Source organism: Octopus sinensis, linkage group LG14, assembly GCF_006345805.1.
Source record: "Octopus sinensis linkage group LG14, ASM634580v1, whole genome shotgun sequence".
Lineage (NCBI taxonomy): Eukaryota > Metazoa > Mollusca > Cephalopoda > Octopoda > Octopodidae > Octopus > Octopus sinensis.
The window spans coordinates 17,737,918-17,759,644 of record NC_043010.1 but is presented as its reverse complement, the minus strand read 5'-3'; the positions used below and the strand labels follow the sequence as shown (position 1 = coordinate 17,759,644).

Sequence of the window (21,727 nt, the reverse complement as noted above, 5' to 3'; positions counted from 1 at the left end):
GATGTATATATGTGGTCATGCGTGTGTGTGTGTGTGTGTGCGTGCATGCGTGCGTGTGTGTATGTATGTATATGCGTATGTGTATGTGTGAGTTGGTGTACGGATCTTTGTGTTTAACCAATGAAATAAAAGTTAATATCATGTGGTTAAATCCAGCCAATCGACGATCGCCTACTTTTCGTTTTTTAGACAAATTTCCAACATGTCCGTCTGTATTTGTTTCTCTCGTCAATACAAACACTTCGAATCCCTCTGACATGGTTTAGCAATTATTAAACAGGTAACCGTGTATTTCAGATTTTCTACTGTAATCTCTTGCCTTCGTTTAACTAACCACACAACATCCGTCGTATATATTTCTCCATTATTCCTTAATATTCCTTCCCAACATCAGCGTTCTGTTGTTTTTTTTTCCCTTTCCTTTCTCCTGAATATTTTTTATTTAATAATAATTCTAAAAAATCGTCCTCGTCCTGCGAATCATCACTGTTTAAATAATACATTTTGTGTTTCAGTCCAAGGCTAATGGAGAGCTGTTTGATTATGCTTTGTCCCCACAGTCAGCAGTCATGTTCCAACATTCAATGTTTTGATGTCTAAATGTCCTAAAATGTCTGGGAACTACTTGAGAATGATTTTTTAAAATAAAGTAAATAACACAAAAACACAGTCAGGATCGACTAGTCATGACTAGCTAGCGCGGATACGCGAGTGCGCGCACCGGGACCACTGTTCTAAAGTAGTACCAATGTCTGGAGTTGACTCGATGTTAGAATGTTCTTACGATGAATTGTTTCATGTATTTCCTAAAGACATCCCAATAGCTCCTATTTTCAGTTTCCTCTCGTTTACATTTCATTTCAAACGTATCAGGCAGGGTTGGCTTCTTCGGTCTTCAATAATTAAATAACAGCAGAGAGCTAACGAGTTTGCTTTCACCTGCCACAATTATATGCAATCACATTCGTTTTTTGTTTCTCGCTTGTACAACGCATTGAAATCAATATATAAATTACAACGAATGTTAATCGTTAATTTTCTATCGATTGTTTATTGAAGCTGACAATGATCTCATCAGTTTCTTTTTTGTTGATGTTGGTTGCTTTGAAAGCACATGTAGAGATGGCGGGGCTGGAAAACAACAATTAGTTTTTGACACGTGGTGAAATGCAGTTTTATTAAAGTACCAAATTTTTAACATAATCGCAGTCCCTTATTTCATGATTTTATTTCAATCATTATCAGTGTCTTCCTGGGGGTATTTATAATTTCGTCTGCTTGAAGTAACAGTTTCTCGTGTTGTAGGTACGAGACATGAAATTTTAAAGTGAAGAGAAAAAAATAACTGCATTGCTTTATGTCTTCCCTATGTTCAGCATAATTGATAAAATCCTCCTCATCGAAGTTAATGAAGATGGCGTATTTTTTCGGTTCAAGGATCTTGAAAGGAAGCTGACACTGTTTTATTCCTCGGCAGTTAACGACTGATGTGGAAAGTTTCTATTCCCGCATTATATTATATTACATTAAACACACACGTATTGTTTTGTTTGGCCCTTCAGTCTGAAAATTAACACTTGTTATGACCAGGAATATAGCATCAACAAATCCGCGCGTTCATTTTTCACTGACTTGCCAGTGTTTTCATTTTCATTTCTGCTCTTTGCATCTTTTTCCCCGTTAGACACATCTCTTCCAGTTCTATTGCTACACGGAAGTAGTTTTCCTGCCAGTGGAACAACCAATAAAGAACGAGTTACAAACCTACAAAAGCCGAAGCTTTTACTAAAGTTGAGGAACACCTAACGTTGTGTTTTTAATTATTCATAATAGGAAAAGCGATGTCAAATCGAAGCTGGCAATGTATCCCAACCTTGCAGCATTTAGAAGAACTATGAGGAGCTGATGATGCTCATCATCATTTAACGTCTGTTTTTCATGCTGTCGGTCGGTTTGATAGCAGCTGCACCAGGTTTCAGTGTATTTGGTGCTTTTTATGTGGCACCAGCACAGGTGCATATTTCTTTGCACCAACACCAGTGCTTTTTACGTGGCAATCAGCCTTATTGAAAATAGACCTTTTTTTCATTGAAAGTCGTCTGAAACCAAGTTTCAAGCCAATCCAGTCTGGTGTTTATCCCTAACGTTATAGCTATGACAATCACTTGCCATTTTCTAACACATTTGACCACAAAATTTCAATTCTGTGTTAAAATAATTATTGGTTAAAAATCATTAATTATAACCCGCCTTTATTTGTATGTTCTCTCAACAGTTGTGACTGTATGTATAATAGATAAAGCAGAGAAATGTTTGTACCACCTCTGGTTCTACTAAAATTGGAACTTACATGATTGGCAATTCTTCATAAACTTTGTGAAAGAACAAAATCAAGATGAGTTTTCTTCACTTCTCCATTCCTATATTATTGCAGCCTCCTCTTCAATATAGATTTCTTTGATAAACCGTCTTGCACATCTAACTGCTTGGGTAGATCTCATAGGTAAGTCATCTGTTAGCATTCTGTTGTTCACCTTTATATTGTACTGAAACATGTGAAATCCATTGAATACTTCACCTGTACTGTACAGGTAAGGTGGCTAAGGTGGTACTGTATTGAATTACCTACCTGCTGATAGAATGATAATTCAAACTCCATAGGTGAAGTGTTTCCTTATGTTTCTGGGTAGAATACTTGATTGCCTTAAGTTCACCAGGGTGTAGGCAACATCATCTCAAAATGTTAACTGATTTTAGCCACGAAAAGATATCTCCTCCATTTCAAACCATGAAACTGGAAGAAAACACAGGCCCTTCACAGTTTATTGGGTTTCATAAACAATTACATTCATATCTGGTATTTCTCTTATTTATTTGCTGCTTGTTTGTCATTTAAACTGAGATTTAGTGTAGATAGGTCAGAAAGAGCATTTGGAGACTGTTCTTATTTAATCCCTGCAGAAATATATAAGTTAGTAGGGGTTGCTAGGATTAGCAATGGTCAGCACTATTGAAGTGAAAACTGGTGTCTGTTGAGATGATGTTATTTTAGTCATCACTGCGAAGGCCATACTAGATCTACCTTCAATATACGAATATATATATGTATGTGTGTTAAATTTGCAAAGAGCAGGTCACACACCCTCCTTCCAAAATAACGCATTCACTCAGTATTTTCTTTATTGTATTTGTATTTATAGTTGTAATTTTTTTCTTTTCTAGGCTTCTTTGCCTGAAATTGCCATTGGGAGTAATCAGTATGACCACAGCTGAGAAACTGAAGGCATTGTTTGAGGACCTTGGTAAACCTACATTGCGTGGGGTTCGTAAGTGCCCTAAATGTGGGACGTACAATGGCACACGTGGCATCAGCTGCAAAAACAAAGCTTGTGATGTTGTTTTTAAAGAAAAGGAAAGAAAGCGTGGCCACAGTGCTGATGCTGTTCGAATCATTACTGGTTCAACAATGCAAGTGTTCTCTGTAAGACTTCGTGATCGTGGCCCCGATTACCGGGGATTTGTACAGTTACCTTTTGTTCAAGACATTGAAGGCAATCCAGCCTCTGAAGTCAATCCAAGTATGTTGTTAGAAACGTCCCGTTGCTATGTTGACAGTTGTTGTCGGAACACACAGTACACTGTGGACCAAACGTGTACACATATCAAAGCTGCTATAGAATGTGATGAAGAGGCTGTTCCACTTATTTTAAAAAATTCTGCCTTGAATTCTCTTCAGGTAACAAATGAGACCAAACAAGAAATATGGGTTATGGCTACCGAGATTACTGGACCTCTTGTCCAGCGTGTCACCAAAAATATAATGGTGGTTAAGTGCAAAGTGAATCGTAAACAACCATTGGGATTTTTACATTTTGCGTTTTTTGAAACTAGCCGGAACCGAACTCAACCAGAACATAAATTCCAGTGCAGTTGTAAAGCTTTCAAAGTAAGTTTGGAACATTTCAAATTTTTATCAACAAAAATATTCTGCACATTTATTTGATATGCTCAAAAAATTTCTGTGAAATATGTCTCTTTTGCACACCACATCTGATTCCTCTTATGCTTAACTTTTCTCTCAACATGCTTACACTCCGTCGGACACACACACTGACATTGGACATCCAGTGAAGCATACTGGCTTCATTTCTCTCAAGCCCATACATGTCCTCGCCTGTCACAGCCTATGTTTCACTGCCATGCAGCGTAGCTGCTTGCACACGGGCATCAAACAATCTGCCTTTTGCTCCGAGTGAGAGGTCCTTTGTTGCCAGCAGGGGTAGGAGCTCTCTGAACTTTGCCCAGCCTAATTTTATTCTCACCGCTACACTCTTGGAGCATCCACCTCCAATCCTAACTTGGTCACCTAGATAACGGAAACTATCTACTACCTCTAGCTTGTTCCCATGGAGTTGATGGAGTCTATTTTCTGCGCATTTTCAGCATTTATTGTACCTGTGCACCGTCTATGTACAACAGCTAGTTTCCCTGTTAACCTTCCTCTGCTATTCTTTTCTACTTCAGGCACCTCAGTATGCAAATGGTACTTCAGGCATCCCAGTATGCAACTGGTACTTAATTTATCGATCCCGAAAGGATGAATGGCAAAGTCAACCTCAGCGGAATTTGAACTCAGAACGTAAAGACAGATGAAATACTGCTAAGCATTTTGCCTGGTGTGCTAATGTTTCTGTCAGCTCAGTGCCTTAACTTTCTTCTGATATTGCTGCACCTTTTATGTGTCCAAAGCTTACACTGGGTGCATCTTATGGAGTTTCTGCCTACACCTTTTCTAAAGAGTGAGCAAGGCCATCTACCTGAAGAGACTTGTTATTTGTCTACCTTTCTACTTACTAAGACTTTGGTTTTTGCTAGGCTAACTCTAAGGCCCTTTGATTTTCGACCATGCTTTCATGCCTGCAACTTCTCTAGTTCAAGTCTTATATATATATATATATATCAAAGTACAGGTGAGGATATAAACCTTGGAGTGATAAAAGTATCCTTGATCAAACTGGTTGAATACCTAACAATATAGACACATACATATATATTATTAATATTATTAAAATCCAAGAGATAAGATGGCGATAAGATTAATAAAAGTTTATAAACACATTAACAAGACATATTTTAAAACAATATGATAAATTTCTTTGTATGTCCTTCCCTGAAGATACTATCACTTGTAGTAATTAACTAAATTGATTCAGTTAAATTAAATTTGGTTGATTTTATGCTGCAAGTGATGAATTGAAACAATTGTAGGTCTGGTCTTGTCAATGTGTTAATAAACTTTTATTAATCTTATCTCCATCTTCTCTCTTGCTTTATATATATATATATATATATATATATATGCTAGCATGGAGAACTGATGTTAAACGATGATGATGATAATATATATATATATATATATATATATATATATCTGTTATCTTGCCATACTAAGGCACTACTTCGAAGAAATTTTAGCCAAATGAATCAATTCCAGTCCTGTTTTTCTAAACCTGATAGTTCTTCTATTGGCTCCTTCTGCTGAACTGCTAAGTTATAGGGTGTTAAACACACCAAGACCATTTGTCAGGCAGTTGTGGGGGACAATCACTGACACAAAGACACACATGATGTTTTCAGTTTCTGTCTACCAAGGCCACTCAGGGATTTGGTTGGCTCAAGACTATAGTAGAAACCACTTGCCCAAGGTGTCACACAGTGGGACTGAACCTGGAACTATGTGGTTGGGAAGCAAACTTCTTACCATACAGCTATATCTGCACCTATGTTGTGTATGTATAGTCTGGAGAAGGTTGGCAGATCCACAATTTCAGAGTCATTGTTCTTTTCTACTGCACTGGTATGGTCATGTGGTGAGAATGGATGAGGGTAGATGTATGAAAAAGTGTCACACACTACTGCTTGAGAGAACCTGTGGAAGAGGTAGACCCAGGAAGACCTGGGATGAGGTGGTGAAGCACGACCTTCGAACATTAGGCCTCACTGAGGCAATGGCTAGTGACCGAAACCTTTGGAAATATGCTGTGCTTGAGAAGACCTGGCAAGCCAAGTGAGACCATAACCCGTGGCCTATGCCAGGAGTGTAACCAGCCCACTTACGCATACCTTTCCTTCATTGGACACTAAACTCTGCTTACGAAGACCTGTTGAGGCAAGTGAAATTGAAATCAAATTCAATGACTGGCATCATGCTAGTGGAGTGATAAGAGCACCAACTGAGCGTGATCGTTGTCAGAGCAGCTGACTGGCTTCCATGCCAGTGGAACGTAAAAAGTACCATTCAAGCGTGGCCATTGCCAGTACCGCCTGACTGGCCCCTGTGCTGGTGGCACGTAAAAGCACCCACCACACTCAGAGTGATTGGTGTTAGGAAGGGCATCCAGCTGTAGAAACTCTGCCAGATCAGATTGGAGCCTGGTGCAGCCATCTGGTTTGCCAGTCCTCAGTCAAATTGTCCAACCCATGCTAGCATGGAAAGCGGACATTAAATGATGATGATGATGAAGATGATGTATTAGTAATTGCTCTGTTCATTGTTGTGTTTATGTATAGCTTGATATGAAAATGAATTTTTTATAACTCTTGCTGGTAAGATTGAAGTTTCTAGTGTGGATAAAGTTGAAGGATGCTTTGGTCCAGTGGTAGAAAGCCTGTCATGTCTACAGGAGGTGTAGCTTGAAGTCCCATGGGTAGCCTTCAAGTTTTTCTATTCAAAAGGCATTTTCAACCTGGAAAATGCTCCTAGTACACTCTGTAAAGTGGTTGGCATTAGGAAAGGCATCTAGCCATAGAAATTATATCAGAACAATGGAACCTGGTGCTGCTCCTGGCCTTGTTAGCTCCTATCAAACCGTCCAACCCACGCCAGCATGGAAAATGGATGTTAAATGATGTTGATGATGATTTACATGCTATTATGTATAGCTTTTTATGCTTTGAGATCCAGTTCCAAAACAAAACCTATGTATTTGTATGCATGTGTGTATGTATTGTGTTAATGTAAGAAATGTTTATTCTCTTGGTGAAACCCCGTTTGCAAGTGAATTGTGCTAAAAGTAAAGAAAAAAAAAAGGAAGGACATTGTTTGCTGTCTGTTCCTCCTAGTCAAGCAACAATGAAAACATTTTAACTTGTGCAATAATCCACTATTTAAATAAAATAGTATCTGGAAAACAGAAAAATAATTTTTTTTTTTTTTCTTTTACTTCAGAATTACAAAATTGGTTTGGCAAAAGATGACAGTCCCAAAAGATGTGTACACTTTTATGCTTGCATCTGTGCATTTGCCAGTGATGATAAACTTGCTGAAGAGTTTGCATATTACATAAATATAGATTCTACAAGTGAGTGTAAGTATTGCTTCCCTGGCTTTCCTTTGGTTATATTAAAGGAAACATTGTGATTTTAAAGGGAAAACGGATCTTTTCGGTTTGAACGGCAGTTTTTAACATAATTTCTAGGTAACTAAAAAATTTTAAACTTTGTATACTGATAGAATGTGTTTATAAAACATTTTTTTCTCTTGGGTTTATTGAGAAAATTCTATAGTTTGTAAGATATTTGTTCTTTTTCTGCAATTTCAATCAATCACTGATGTCCATTGAGGTAAACAACATTCTGTGCCGTATGAATATGTCCCTCGTTTAAGAAACAGATTGGGTTTATTTACATTTATGAAGAAAAAAAGATACCCTTCCCCCCACCCCTAACCCTAAAACAGATTGAAATGCAATAGATCGATACTAGGGTCATAATTATGGACGACAATTTCATATGACACTGCTAGAAAAAACTGCCGTTCAAACCGAAAAGATCCGGGAAAACTCATAATAAAATTGTTTCTAAAGTTTTTGCTTTCATAATTTTGTCCCATGGTTTAAAATAGCTGAAAATGTAATTGGGGTCAAGATTTGTGTTTTAATGTTTTATGGCCGACATTTTATTGTTGGGTTGAGTAATAAAAGACTGATTGGGCGAGGTTGACGAGTATTGTCTCCAATACATAATCACATGTATGCAGGCACAGACATGGCTGTGTGGGTAAGAAGTTTGCTTCCCAACCTCATAGTTCCAAGTTCGGTCCCGCTGCATGGCGTGTTATGGGATAATTGGTATGACAGTGGTTCCCCTATGTAGATTATCCCATAACATAGGTTTGTAAAAACAAACTTTCTAAAATGTTCATGTCACTCTGTTTTTTTTTTTTTTTTTTTTTTTTTGTGTAATTAATTTTTATTTGAAAAAATTTCTTTATTCAGATATGTAAACCTGTGTATGTTTGTGTTCCCATGTTTTCGCATTGCATGGCAGTTGTAAAAGAGTGTCACTGATGTATAAGTGAAGGCATGTGGTTTTCTGATTAGGGTTTTCAGTTCACAGTTGTGAGGTCATGAGTTCAATTCCTGGTGACATGTTGTGTCCTTGAGCAAGACACTTCATTTCACATTGCTCCAGCTGGCAAAAATGAGTAGTACCTGTATTTCAAAGGGGCCAGCCTTTTCACACTCTGTGTCATGCTGAACCTCCCTCTGAGAACTACGTTAAGGGTACACTTGTCTGTGGAATTCTCAGCCACATGCACGTAAATTTCCCAAGCAGGCTGTTCCATTGATCAAAGAATCACTTGGAACCCTTGTTGTCATAACCAATGGAGTGCCAGTAACAGATGTACAAGTGCTAAAACTATTTTCACATTGGGGCTAGTGTGCTATTTATGAGTTGGATTTAAAAAAAGATTATTGCCTTATCTACTTTGAGGCAATTCGGAGTGGTGATATTGTCGTTGGGAATAAAATTACTTAATCTGTCTTTATTTCATTCCTATAATCGTGCCATACTTAAGGCTGTATTGTTCTTTATGTGAGGGTATTGTTATTCATAGTTGTCGTGGGGCTCAGGATATTCAAAATATTAAAGGAGTCGGTTATAATTTACCTTTTACTATCATTATTAATATTTCAAATACAGTGTTGTATGGATTTCCTTTTTTAGCTGGATTTTATTCAGTTTAATTATTGGGGGCTTTATTAAGTAGGGGCATAAATTTATTTATTGAACAGGCTGATTGTTATGTTTGGGCTGTGCTTAACTATACTATATTCGATGCAAATGTCTATAGTGTGTGTGTGAATAAAGAGTGTAGTTTATGAAAATATAAAGGATGATGATTTTTTTGTTATTGTATACTCTTTACTCTTTTACTTGTTTCAGTCATTTGACTGCGGCCATGCTGGAGCACTGCCTTTAGTCGAGCAAATCGATCCCGGGACTTATTCTTTGTAAGCCCAATACTTATTCTATCGGTCTCTTTTGCTGAACCGCTAAGTGATGGGGACATAAACACACCAGCATCGGTTGTCAAGCAATGCTCGTGGGACAAACGCAGAAACACAAACATACACGCACACACATATATACGACGGGCTTCTTTCAGTTTCCGTCTACCAAATCCTCTCACAAGGCTTTGGTCAGCCCGAGGCTATAGTAGAATACATTTGCCCAAGATTCCACGCAGTGGGACTGAACCTGGAACCATGTGGTTGGTAAGCAAGCTACTTACCACACAACCACTCCTGCACCTATATTAATTTTATGAATGGGAGTATTGTTTAGAGAATTTATATTACAAAGTATGCTGATTTATTTTTAATAAAGTTAACATTTTGTTGTTGTTTGTCTCCAGCTCCTGCAGCAGATAATTTGATCACAATTTACCAACCATCAACTGAGAATAGTATTACACCAAGTGATACCACCACATTAGAAGTGGTGGTCACTGGCGAACATTTATTAGGGCCGGCAGCTAAAAAGCTACGCAAGGATGACATGCTTGGTGAGCTTGTACACTTTTCCTTTTTTATTCCTCTGTTTCTCCATTAATTTCCTCAAATTAAGTTGATGTGATGATTATAATAAAAGATCAAAATAAAAACTTGAGTGCTACTCATTTCAAGAAACCCCATAGCCCAGCACTCTCTCTAAGTATGAGTGACACTCAACTAAAACCCTCACAATTGCTGTAAATTTCCTCCTGGCAAAAGTATAGCTAGGACAGCATTCTAAAGACTAACCCAACCTTTTTTTTTTTAGGGCCCAGAGATATTTCAGACTCCTACAGCTGCTGATATTCTACAAGGTCCAGGGCATACCCATAATGGGAGTATTACTCCCATATCTGTCCCTAGTGCCTATCTCTTGCTACAACCCCAACACCTCTACATCTTTTATTAAGTCCCTCCACACACAAATTGAGCAATGTGTTTGTAGTAACCAAGTAACATTTCAATACAAACATTTAACCCTTTAGCATTCAGTTTATTCGGTCAAATGTAACGCTTATCCACATTGTTTTGAATTAATCATATACAAGTGCTAAAAGTACTCAACTATTATAACTATTTTCACATTGGGGTTTGTGTGCTATTTATGAATCGGATTTAAAAAAAGATTATTGCCTCATCTACTTTGAGGCAATTCGGAGTGGTGATATCATCGTTGGGAATAAAATTACTTAATCTGTTTTTATTTCATTCCTATAGACGTGCTATATTTGAGGCTGTATTGTTCTTTATGTGAGGGTAATGTTATTCATAGTTGTCGTGGGGCTCAGGATATTCAAAATATTAAAGGAGGTGGATATAATTTACCTTTTACTATCATTGTTAATATTTCAAATACAGTGTTGTATGGATTTCCTTTTTTAGCTGGATTTTATTCAAATTGTTTTGGTGCTAGAATGATGTTGTAGGGTAAGTGTAAGAGGTCAGATCTGGCTGGTTTGAGCATAAAAACAGGTAGGATATTTTGGCTGGATATGGCTGGTTTAAATTCTAAAGGGTTAATTGTTACTAACACTTAATCCAAAATGTCCTACTAAATTCTTTGCAGGTCAAACTCTTTAATAACTTCCATATCCACTCAATGTTACTTCAGAACTCAATCCTGTTTGGCCTAAACCTTCACTTAACCTGAAAAACTTCAAAAACTTGAAACCAGTTTCTTTAAGTAAAACCATTCATTTGATGGCTAAATTTTCCATCATAAGTTGTGTCCTGTCTTTAGTTCATCATCATCATTTATTGTCTGTTTTCCATGCCAGCATGGGTTGGTCAGTTTGACAGTTAACAGCAAGCCAGAGAGCATCACCAGGCTCCAATTCTCTGTTTTGGCATGGTTTCTATGGCTGGATGCCTTTCCTTATGCCAACCACTTTACAGAGTGTGGACTGGGTGCTTTTTTATGTGGCACCAGCACCACTGGAGTCACCAATTAGCTTGCAAGACTGAGTGAGGGAGTGGAACCGAGGGAAGTGGCTGTGTGCCATGCGAGAGGTTAGATTATGTTAAAAGGAGAGAGAGAGAGAGAGCCGGTGTTGGAGATGTATTGGGGCCTACCCACAGGGAACAGCGGTTGGGGGGCATAAGTAGTACAGGGGGAATAAAGTGGGCATGATGCCTAAGAATGACTACCAATGACCTTTGTATTTAGTTTCTTATTATAGTTGGCCAATGTCCTCACACCAACAATTTCTATATTTTTATGATTCCAGTTCAAGCAAGTAGCGCATTGTTAACATTACAAGATGGAGGAATTGAGACTCGCAAGTCCAGTCCAGTCAAACAAACGACACCCATTCAACAACCGACAAAATCTAGTACACCACCAAAAAAGTCAGGTAAATTAATTGGTGATAGTCTTTGAAATTCATTCAAGTTGATATCTTTCTTGTATCTTGTTGCTGATATAGAATATCTTTTCTCTCATATTATCCTGTTGATAGTAAATTAAGCTATAAGTACAATACAAAAAGTTTAGTTAGCAGATCTATGTTTGTTAATGATGGAGTTTTGGATTGGAATTCTACTGTTTTGGGATTTGTTACATGCCATAACACCATGAAACACATACATGATTGCATGCATACATATATACGTGTGTGTGTGTGTCTCTTCAGCAACACACACAGGCCCACATCATCGTCATCATCATCCTTTGACCAACTTATGGTTGGTTAGGACTCCATTGACAATCCCTTTCCACACTACACGGTCCTGCAGTGTTGTGTTCAGACCTTTAATAGCCACCTCTCTGTCCTGAGATATAGTATCTGGAAATGTCAGTTTCCTGGAGAAAACCACTTCCAGGGGAACACCACAGGACAGGAATGAGATAACCTCCTTCTCTGCTCAATGACAACGGTCAGCAAATTGTAGCCATTTCTGTTTTAGCTTGAGGGATATTGGTGTTAGATTTCCATAGATGTGACTAAGTGTTGGGTGTGATCTCCAAATGATGTTCTGTATCTTTCTGAGCAGTTTGGTATATGTTCCATCTAGTTGTTTTTCTAAGAGACGTGATTCATAGACAAGGACCGGCTCAATCAGTGTTTCTAAATATGTTTCTTTATTACTCACAAGGGGCTAAACATAGAGGGGACAAACAAAGACAGACAAACGAATTAAGTTGATTACATCGACCCCAGTGTGTAACTTGTACTTGATTTATCGACCCCGAAAGTATGAAAGGCAAAGTCGACCTCTGCAGAATTTGAACACGGAACATAACAGCAGATAAAATACGGCTACACATTTTGCCCGACGTGCTAACGGTTCTGCCAGCTCGACATCTTTAGTGTTTCTAAATATTTTAACTTTGAACGTGTGTGGAAGGCTTGAGTGCCAGATCTTATCAAGTCTGTTGCATGCATCCCAAGCAAGAGCTTTGCAGATGCAAAACTCCTTTTGGGAGTCAACTATGTGTGATCCAAGATATCTGAAGTCGTCAACGTTTTTGATTGATCTATTATTGGAGGAGGTCTTGATAAACTCTGTCTTACTCTCGTTGCAGCAAAGGTCGACCTGGTTTGCTTCTTTCTCCAGCGCTTGTAACAAAGATTCTGCATATCTAATACAAAGGGATATCAAGGCAAGATTGTCAGCAAAGTCAAGATCAGTTAAATATTATACACAATGCCAACTGCTCTGACGGGGTTTCAAAAGGAGCTCCTTTTCCTTCATATCGTCTAGGGAAATGCATAGAACATAGTCGAGAACAATGGTGAACAAGAAAGGAGCGAGTGTGTCACCCTGCAGAACACCTGCTTCAATTCCAAAAAAATCAGTCTCTCCATCGGGAGATATAACTGTGGCAGTGGAGTCTGTGTACAGCGCTCTGATAGCATCAACAATCTTGGGAGGAATACCACAGAGTGCAAGGATTTTAAACATAAGATCTCTGCTGATGGAATCAAATGCTTTACGAATGTCAACAAAACAGATTGTGATGCTCTTGTTAAACTTTTCCATTTCTTTCAGTATGCGATGGATGGAGAGGATTTGAGCAATTATTGACCAGCCCCTTCTAAATCCATTCACACACACACACACTCTTATCATACTTTCATATCCTCTGAGACTGTACCCCTCTCAGCAGCAAGGTTCTTGTCTTATAAGTACTTGTTGGCATCATTTGTGCTGGTGTCACAAGAACGCACCCTGTACTCTCCGTAAAGTGGTTGGCATTAGGAAGATCGTCCAACCTTAGAAATCGTATCAAAGCAGAGAGCAGAGCATGATGCAGCCCTTGGGTTTACTGGCAGAATTGTTAGCATGTTGGGCAAAATGCTTAATGGTATTTTGTCTGTTTTCACGTTCTGAGTTCAAATTCTGCTTGAGGTCGACTTTACCTTTCGGGGTCAATAAAAGAAGTACTATTTGAACACTGGGGGTGATGTAATCGACTCATCCCAACCCCAAAATTGCTGCCTTTGTGGCAAAATTTCAAACCTTATTATTATTATTAATATTATTATTATTATTATTATTATGACTGCTTTTCTTTGAATTTTTTCTGCATATTAACCTTCTTAACTTGGTGCTGCTTCTGCTGTCAGCTTCATTCGGGTCACTCAATTCATTTAGTTAAATAGAAATACTAATTGGGGAAAGTACAGAAGGTGGTAGGCAGGACTGTGTACTTAAGAAGTTTGCTTCCAAACCACATAGTTTTAGGTTCAGTCCCACTGCATGGTACTTTGAGCAGGGTGTCTTCTATATCCCTGGATCGATCAGTGTTGTCAGTAGATTTGTTGATGGAAACTGAAAGAAACCTGTGGTGTGCATGCACACTCATATTTCTCCTCATCTTTGTATGTTGTTTGCTGTTTGTAAGCAGTGGCCTCTCTTCCAGTTGACCACAAAAGCATATCCAGCGTCCTTGGCATGTTGTGCAGTCTTGTAAATAAAAAGCTCATCCAACAGGTGTCGTTCATTTCCAGTTTCTTGTGTAACCTTGTCGGGGTTGTTTTCACTCTCTACACTGGTGGGGTGGGGGGCGTCTGACTGTAGAAAACTCTACCCCAACTTATTCTTATCTGACCCATGCAAAACTAGATTTTCAAACGATGATGATGATTCTCCATCGCTATAATTGTTTCTATATTCTGTAGCTATTTTTTGAAATTCTTGCTTTGACTATATTCTATGAGATCATCTCTGTCAAATTTCTTATCTTCCTCAGTTACAGTCCCACTTGTTGAAAGTTCTGTAGCTGTGACATTCCATCAATGGTTAGGTAGTGTGACAGAGAGAATTAACCAGACAATGCATTATCAGTTTGAAGGTGAGACCCTTTTTTCTTGTTTGTTTGTATTCTTTGTTATTCTGCTTATTTTTATAACTTGAGTTTTTGTGTTGAAAGAGCAAATGTTCTCATTATCACCATTATCAATTAGAATTGGTTGAGCACCAAACAAAATGGTATCTCTTGGTATTTCTGTCTTTGTACACCCTTCAGTTTGAATTCTAACAAAGAGAACTTTGCTTTCATAAGATACCAGTTGGTCTGGATCTTTTCGGTTTGAACGGCAGTTTTTTCTAGCGGTGTCATATGAAATTGTCACCCATAATTATGACCCTAGTATCGATCTATTGCATTTCAATCTATTTTAGGGTTAGGATTAGGGGTGGGGGGAATGGTATCTTTTTTTCTTCACAAATGTAAATAAATCCAATCTGTTTCTTAAACGAGGGACATATTCATATGGCACAGAATGTTGTTTACCTCAATGGACGTCACTGATTGATTGAAATTGCAGAAATTGAAGAAAAAAAACCACAAATATCTTACAAACTATAGAATTTTCTCAAACCAAGAGAAAAAGATGTTTTATAAACATATTCTATCAGTATACGAAGTTTAAAATTTTTTAATTACCTAGAAATTATGTTAAAAACTGCTGTTCAAACCGAAAAGATCCGTTGGTCTACATCCCCTAAATTTGAAACCTTTATGTCTGTATTAAAAATTGTTTTATAAATTAGGGCAATGATTGACAAAATCGGTAGAGCACCACACAAACTACCTTTCACTGGCATCTCTTTATGTTTAAATTCTGTCAAGGCCAACTTTGACTTTCATAAGGAAATAAAATAATGGTCAACTGAAGGGGTGGGGGTGGAGGAATATGATTGATTGATTATATTCTGTCTTGACTCCTGATTCTGCTCCCTGCTCAAACTGGGGTCAATTTGATCAATTATACTTTGTTTCTTCCCCCACCCTGCCCTCCAATTCTGGACCCTTGTGTTTACTTATAAAGTTAATTCTGTATAAATTTATTCACTGTAGTATTTTTCTGTTGTTTTTCCAGGCAGCCCCGAACCATTAGTATTCCATGCACCTCAGGCATTCTTTGATTGTTTACAGCAAAGAATCTCTTCAGGAAACAAGAAAAAGCGTTTACCAAACTATACAACAGGTTTTGTCCGCAAGGATGCTCTTCCTCTGGGAATGTTTACTAAATATACATGGCACATCACCAATATTTTACAAGTGAAACAAATATTTGACACATCAGATGTAAGTGAATGACTTGTAGAGGAGGACAAGAAACCAAATATTGTTTTTATTTCTGTGAACCTTATATTGTTGAGCCTCAGATCAGCTATGATTTAGTAGATCGAAGAAATCCAACTGTGACCATCCCTTCTTTTATTTAGACATAGTGTGTCCAGTGTATTCTCTCTCTCATTTTCTTCTTTTGAAACTGTAGGATATGATTTGCGGACAATTTGACTGCTCTTTCTAGAAGATGAAATAACCATGTTGAGGCTACTCATGGAATTGGGATACTTTTCTCATCATTGTTAATGATTCATTTGTCCACTAATTAGGAAACCTGAACAAATTATTTATCTTTCTGAAACTAATTTGTGACGACATACCTTATCTTATAAATTGGCTAAAACTAGTTTAATTAAAATAGTCACCTGTGTATCATACTTAACATATATACACCATTGAAAGGTATGATGCTGTGGTTTTTGTCTGAGAGAAAATCTCTTCATAGAGACACAACATTATACCAATGAACATCATTGACAAGATTCAATTAAGCTGAAATGTGTTCTCGTGTGTCACTACTCAGATGATGTTTGTCTTACTCTGATGAGGCGGCGAGCTCGAAGAATCGTTAGCACGCTGGGTGAAATGCTTACCGGTATTTTGTCTGCCGCTATGTTCTGAGTTCAAATTCTGCTGAGGTCGATTTTGCCTTTCACCCTTTCAGGGTTGATTAAATAAGAACCAGTTATGCACTGGGGTCGATATAATCGACTTAATCCCTTTGTCTGTCTTTGTTTGTCTCCTCTATGTTTAGCCCCTTGTGGTCAATAATATGTCTTGCTCTGATATATATATATATATTTTATTTTTAACACAACTTGTCTGTGAAAAGATTTTCTCACACAAAAACCACAGCATCATGCTTTTCACTGGCAGATATGTTTAATATGAGTTTTGAAATTCAAAGCTGTTTCAAGTGATTATTTAATTGAGTTTATTTTAATCCTATATAAAATGAATCAACAAATTTTGACATATGAATTTAACCCTGCAGCATTTAAACTACTCATATCCAGTCCAAATATTCTACAAATATGTTCAAACCAGCTGGATCTGGCCTCAAACCTTCCCTACGGTGTTATTCTACAAATAAACAATCACGTCGAAATCTTGATGCTGCGAGATAATGCATGATTAATTTAAAACAATCTGAATTTGATTGAGTCCTTTTTCTGAAAGTTATGAGGAAACAAAGTCAAAGGGGCACACTTGTGTAGGAGTGCCTACAAAGTATGTAGAGTTAGTCGGAGGTTTGGCTGTTATTTCTAGCTTGTCAAGAGACTGCTTCAAAGCCTATTTAATGCGTGGTTTGGAAAACCCTAGAAGGTTAAAAAGCACCCACTACACTCAGAGTGGTTGGCATTAGGAAGGGCATCCAGCTATAGAAACTTTGTCAGATCAGACTGGAGCCTGGTGCAGCTGTTGGCTCTCCAGACCAGTTAAACCATCCAACCGATGCCAGCATGGAAAACAGATGTTAAATGATGATTATGATTTGAATGCTAATGGGTTTTAAAAAATGGTAGATATATTGCTGGCATGGACACAGTTTGCGGAAATTATGAAAAGAAAAAGAAAATAAAACTTTTTAAGTAGAAGTAACATGGCTAATAAATTTTAAATTTTCTTTTTCATTTGTAGATGCCGTTAGAAATTACTCGAAACTTTGTTGAAAATCGTGACGGCACTTATGATTTATATGAAGTCCCAAAAGTAAAAGTTGAAAGCATTGATGACACTTATAAAAGCAAACATCAAACACCAATCCGGCCATTTGAGTTGAAAACTTTTTTAAAAGTTGGTAAGTTATGAGATCTTGGAAAAATCTTACCAGGAATATATTTCATTCGATTTTTTCTTTTCTTTTTTTTTCTTTTTGAATGATAATAAAATATAACTATAACTATCACTGCTAGCTCCAGTGGAATTTGGTTTTATTAGAGTTTTGCAATGTTTTATGTTAAGGAAATAATGGGGTCAGCTTGAGAATCTTTGTCAAATTTAAAATGCAATAGGAATTAGGAGTGGCTGTGTGGTAAGAAGCTTGTTTCCCAAGCAGATGGTTCCAGGTTCAGTCCCATTGTGAGACACCTTTGGCAAGTGTTTTCTACTATAGTCTCAGGCTAACCATAGCCTTGTGTGTATATTTGGTAGATGGAAACTGAAAGAAGCCTGTCATAATTAAATAAATATATATATGTTGGATTTTTGCAGTTAATAAATTATATTAATGCTGCATCTCCATTTTCTGGATTTTAATTTGAATATTTATAAACCAAGATTTCTACTTAGACCTATTATTTTAGGAATATTGCTATTCACAACAGAATAATAGGTAACAAACCAGTAATTCTTTGGATATTTTAATCTCTAATTAAAATTATATATAGGAGTGGCTGTGTGGTAAGTAGCTTGCTTACCAACCACATGGTTTCGGGTTCAGTCCCACTGCATGACACCTTGAGCAAGTGTCTTCTACTATAGCCTCGGGCCGACCAAAGCCTTGTGAGTGGATTTGGTAGATGGAAACTGAAAGAAGCCCGTCGTATATATGTATATATATATATCTATGTTTGTGTGTCTGTGTTTGTCCCCCCAACATCGCTTGACAACCGATGCTGGTGTGCTTACGTCCCCATAACTTAGCGGTTCGGCAAAAGAGACCGATAGAGTAAGTACTAGGCTTACAAAGAATAAGTCCTGGGGTCGATTTGCTCAACTAAAGGCGGTGCTCCAGCATGGCCACAGTCAAATGACTGAAACAAGTAAAAGAGTAAGAGTATATATCATCATCAACATCGTTTAATGTCCGTTTTCCATGCTAGCATGTGTTGGATGATTCGACTGGGGTCTGGGAAGCCAGGAGGCAGCGCCAGGCTCCAGTCTGATCTGGCAGTGTTTCTACAGCTGGATGCCCTTCTTAATGCCAACCACTTCGTGAGTGTAGTGTGTGCTTTTTACGTGCCACCAGCACAGGGGCCAGAGGAGGCTGGCAAACAGCCATGATCAGTTGGTGCTTTTTACGTGTCACCGACACGGATGCCAGTCAGGCGGCGCTGGCATCAGCCACGTTCAGATGGTGCTTTTTACGTGCCACAAGCATGGGTATCATAGCTACAATTCCCATTTGATTTTTATTTTGATGTTGGTGTTGACGTACTTGACTCAATAGGTCTCCTCAAGTACAGCAGGTCACTCTACAATCCAAGGTTAGCACAGCAGGCCGTCCTACGAGCCATGAACTGACTTCATTTGTCGGGTCTTCGCAGTCACAGCATATCTTCAGAGGTCTCAGTCTTTTGTCATAGCATCTGTGAGGTCCAATATATCTATTTGTATGTGTTTGTCCCCAACCTCACTTGACAGCTGGTGTTGGTGTGTTTATGTTCCAATAACTTAGTGGTCCCCCCAAAAAAGGTGCCAATAAAATAAGTTTTAAAAGCTTTAAAAGAAGACCGAGTACTGAGGTGGATTCATCTGGCCAAAAGTTTTTCAAGGCAGTGCCCCAGCATGGCCACAGTCTAATGACTGAAACAAGTAAAATAAAAAGAAGAAAAAAATTAGATTGAAATCTTTGCATATTAGCCTGAAACCCATTTGTGTTGTGTTGAATAAGAATTTGCTTGTTTTGAGTGTTTTTGAGGCAGGAAACAAATGAACCAGATCTGCAGGAAAGAAAATGAAAATGAAATTGAAAAGATTGAGAAATAATTTTGGCATTCTTGAATACATTAAAGAGTGGCTGTCAGGGGTGGAGAGGACTTTAGTGATGTGGGTTGGTGTCAGCAAATATCTTTCATCAGTTATTTGTCTCAGTTGGTAGACTAGGATGGGCAAGGCTGATATGGGATAAACAACAACATCAACAACAATATTAATAATTCTTCCTATCGTAGGATATGCATAGGTGTAGCTGTGTGGTAAGTAGCTTGCTTACCAACCACATGGTTCTGGGTTCAGTCCCATTGCATGTCACCTTGGGCAAGTGTCTTCTACTATAGCCTCAGGCCAACCAAAGCCTTGTGAGTGGATTTGACAGGCGGAAACTGAAAGAAGCCTGTTGTATGTATGTATGTGTATATATGTTTGTGTATCTGTTTGTCCCCCCAGCATCGCTTGACAACCGATGCTGGTGTGTTTATGTTCCTGTAACTTAGCAGTTGGCAAAAAGAGACCGATAGAATAAGTACTAGGCTTACAAAGAATAAGTCCTGGGATCGATTTGTTCAACTAAATGGCGGTGCTCCAGCATGGCCACAGTCAAATGACTGAAACAAGTAAAAGAGTAAACCTTAATGAATCAGAGATTGGAAACATAACGATATTAACGTTGTAGCTTCTTTCATATTTGGTTGAATTACAAGTTCTCTTTTTAATTAACTTCCTTCAAATTATTGTCTAAACGAAATTAATAAATCAGCTTTACTTTGGCAAAAATATTTACCTTTTACACATTTTATATTTCCATTATGTTGATTGCACAACTTGAAGATGATTTTCTTTTGTTCTTCAGGTAACACCAGTGTGGACCAGAAAGATCCTACTCCTTTCATCATTGAATGGATTCCTGACATTCTACCGAAATCTCACATTGGAGAATTACGAATAAAATTTGAATACGGACATCAAAGAAATGGACATGTAGAGCACAGGTTGATAGCCGCTACTTCACCTGAGATTCCAGTACAGACTATTCACGTTCAAGAAATTCCTTGAAAAACCATATTTTAGCTTGGTAAATTCTATCTACCTCAGCTGTTACTCCAAGAGTGTCAATCAAGGAATCTGAGTCATTCAACTACTTTGAAAGATATTTATTTTGGTATCTAGACATCATCTTTTATACAAATGGCTGGAATATGCATTCCTTTTCAATGACTTTTGAGGAGAGCTGTCAGATGATTGTGATGTTGATGACTGCCCACTGCAGGCAGCTGCATGTCACCCTTTCGGTTAGTGCGTGCGTGCGTGTATGTATGTGTGTGGTGTGTGTGTATATATATATATATAATCTGTCTACAGAATATTTCTGTTGACCTCTGCAGTGATCCAGCTTTGAGACTGTGGACATTTTATTCTTGAAATCAGAGCTGGCCTTGGACACTGCTATCTACCAGTTGTTTATTTCAATAAAGACTGAACTCAAAGAGAATGAAGTGAAATAAAGAATGAAGATGAGGGGGAACATTTTTAACAAAATTACGTTGGTTAAATGTCATTGTTATTATTTTTATTTCTTTGTATTTTTATCAAACTATTGTCGTTTGGCTTTTGCAAAATAACGTTTTTGTTTTTTCTTAGAGTTTCTTTTTCTGTATGTTAGAATAGTGAATGGAAGCCTTTTTGATTGTCAGACAAATTGCCTTCTAGTATTTAGAAAGGTCCCTTCACATTGTTTGTTTATTTGGCACCAAGGTCAACTTTGCTTTTGTCTTTCTGTTTTTTTTTTTTTTAGCCCAAATAATGAAAGTCGAAGCCAACTTAGCATTCTAAATCAAGAATATGGAGGCATTTGACTAAATATTGTAGGTTATTCTCTGGTTCTCAGTTGAATTTGTTGTTGAGTGGTTTGCCTTAGTGCAAGTCCTGTGTACTGAACAAAAGATGAATCTAGGCTGGTGCCTTACATGTAGATGTGTATGATTTAGAAACGTTTATGTTGTGAGAATAATGAGCTTGAGGTACATGATGTACCCAAATTTGAGTGAGGGTACAGAGAATTTAAAGAACCTTGACCATTCTGCTAGAACGACTTTACAAACTGACAATTCAGTTATTGCAAGCAGGAAGGTTTGCCAAAAGATAG

General features: G+C 37.8%; 1 protein-coding gene across 3 annotated transcripts; it reads left to right on the top strand.

Moving 5' to 3' along the window:
* The first annotated feature begins 142 nt into the window (after window positions 1-142).
* Window positions 143-21,123, top strand: LOC115219044 (uncharacterized protein C2orf42 homolog). Of its 3 annotated transcripts, none has more exons than XM_036508700.1 (9): window positions 143-280; window positions 3,223-3,946; window positions 7,229-7,361; window positions 9,701-9,850; window positions 11,567-11,692; window positions 14,536-14,637; window positions 15,668-15,876; window positions 17,563-17,722; window positions 20,435-21,123. In XM_036508700.1, exons 2-9 carry the CDS (start codon window positions 3,260-3,262, stop codon window positions 20,635-20,637), a joined length of 1,770 nt encoding a protein of 589 aa, XP_036364593.1. In that variant the 5' UTR covers window positions 143-280; window positions 3,223-3,259; the 3' UTR covers window positions 20,638-21,123. The 3 variants fall into 3 exon arrangements, with proteins under 3 accessions (XP_036364593.1, XP_029644951.1, XP_029644952.1); XM_029789091.2 differs by having other exon boundaries at window positions 7,229-7,367; XM_029789092.2 differs by lacking the exon at window positions 11,567-11,692 and having other exon boundaries at window positions 7,229-7,367.
* The last annotated feature ends 604 nt before the right edge of the window (window positions 21,124-21,727 follow it).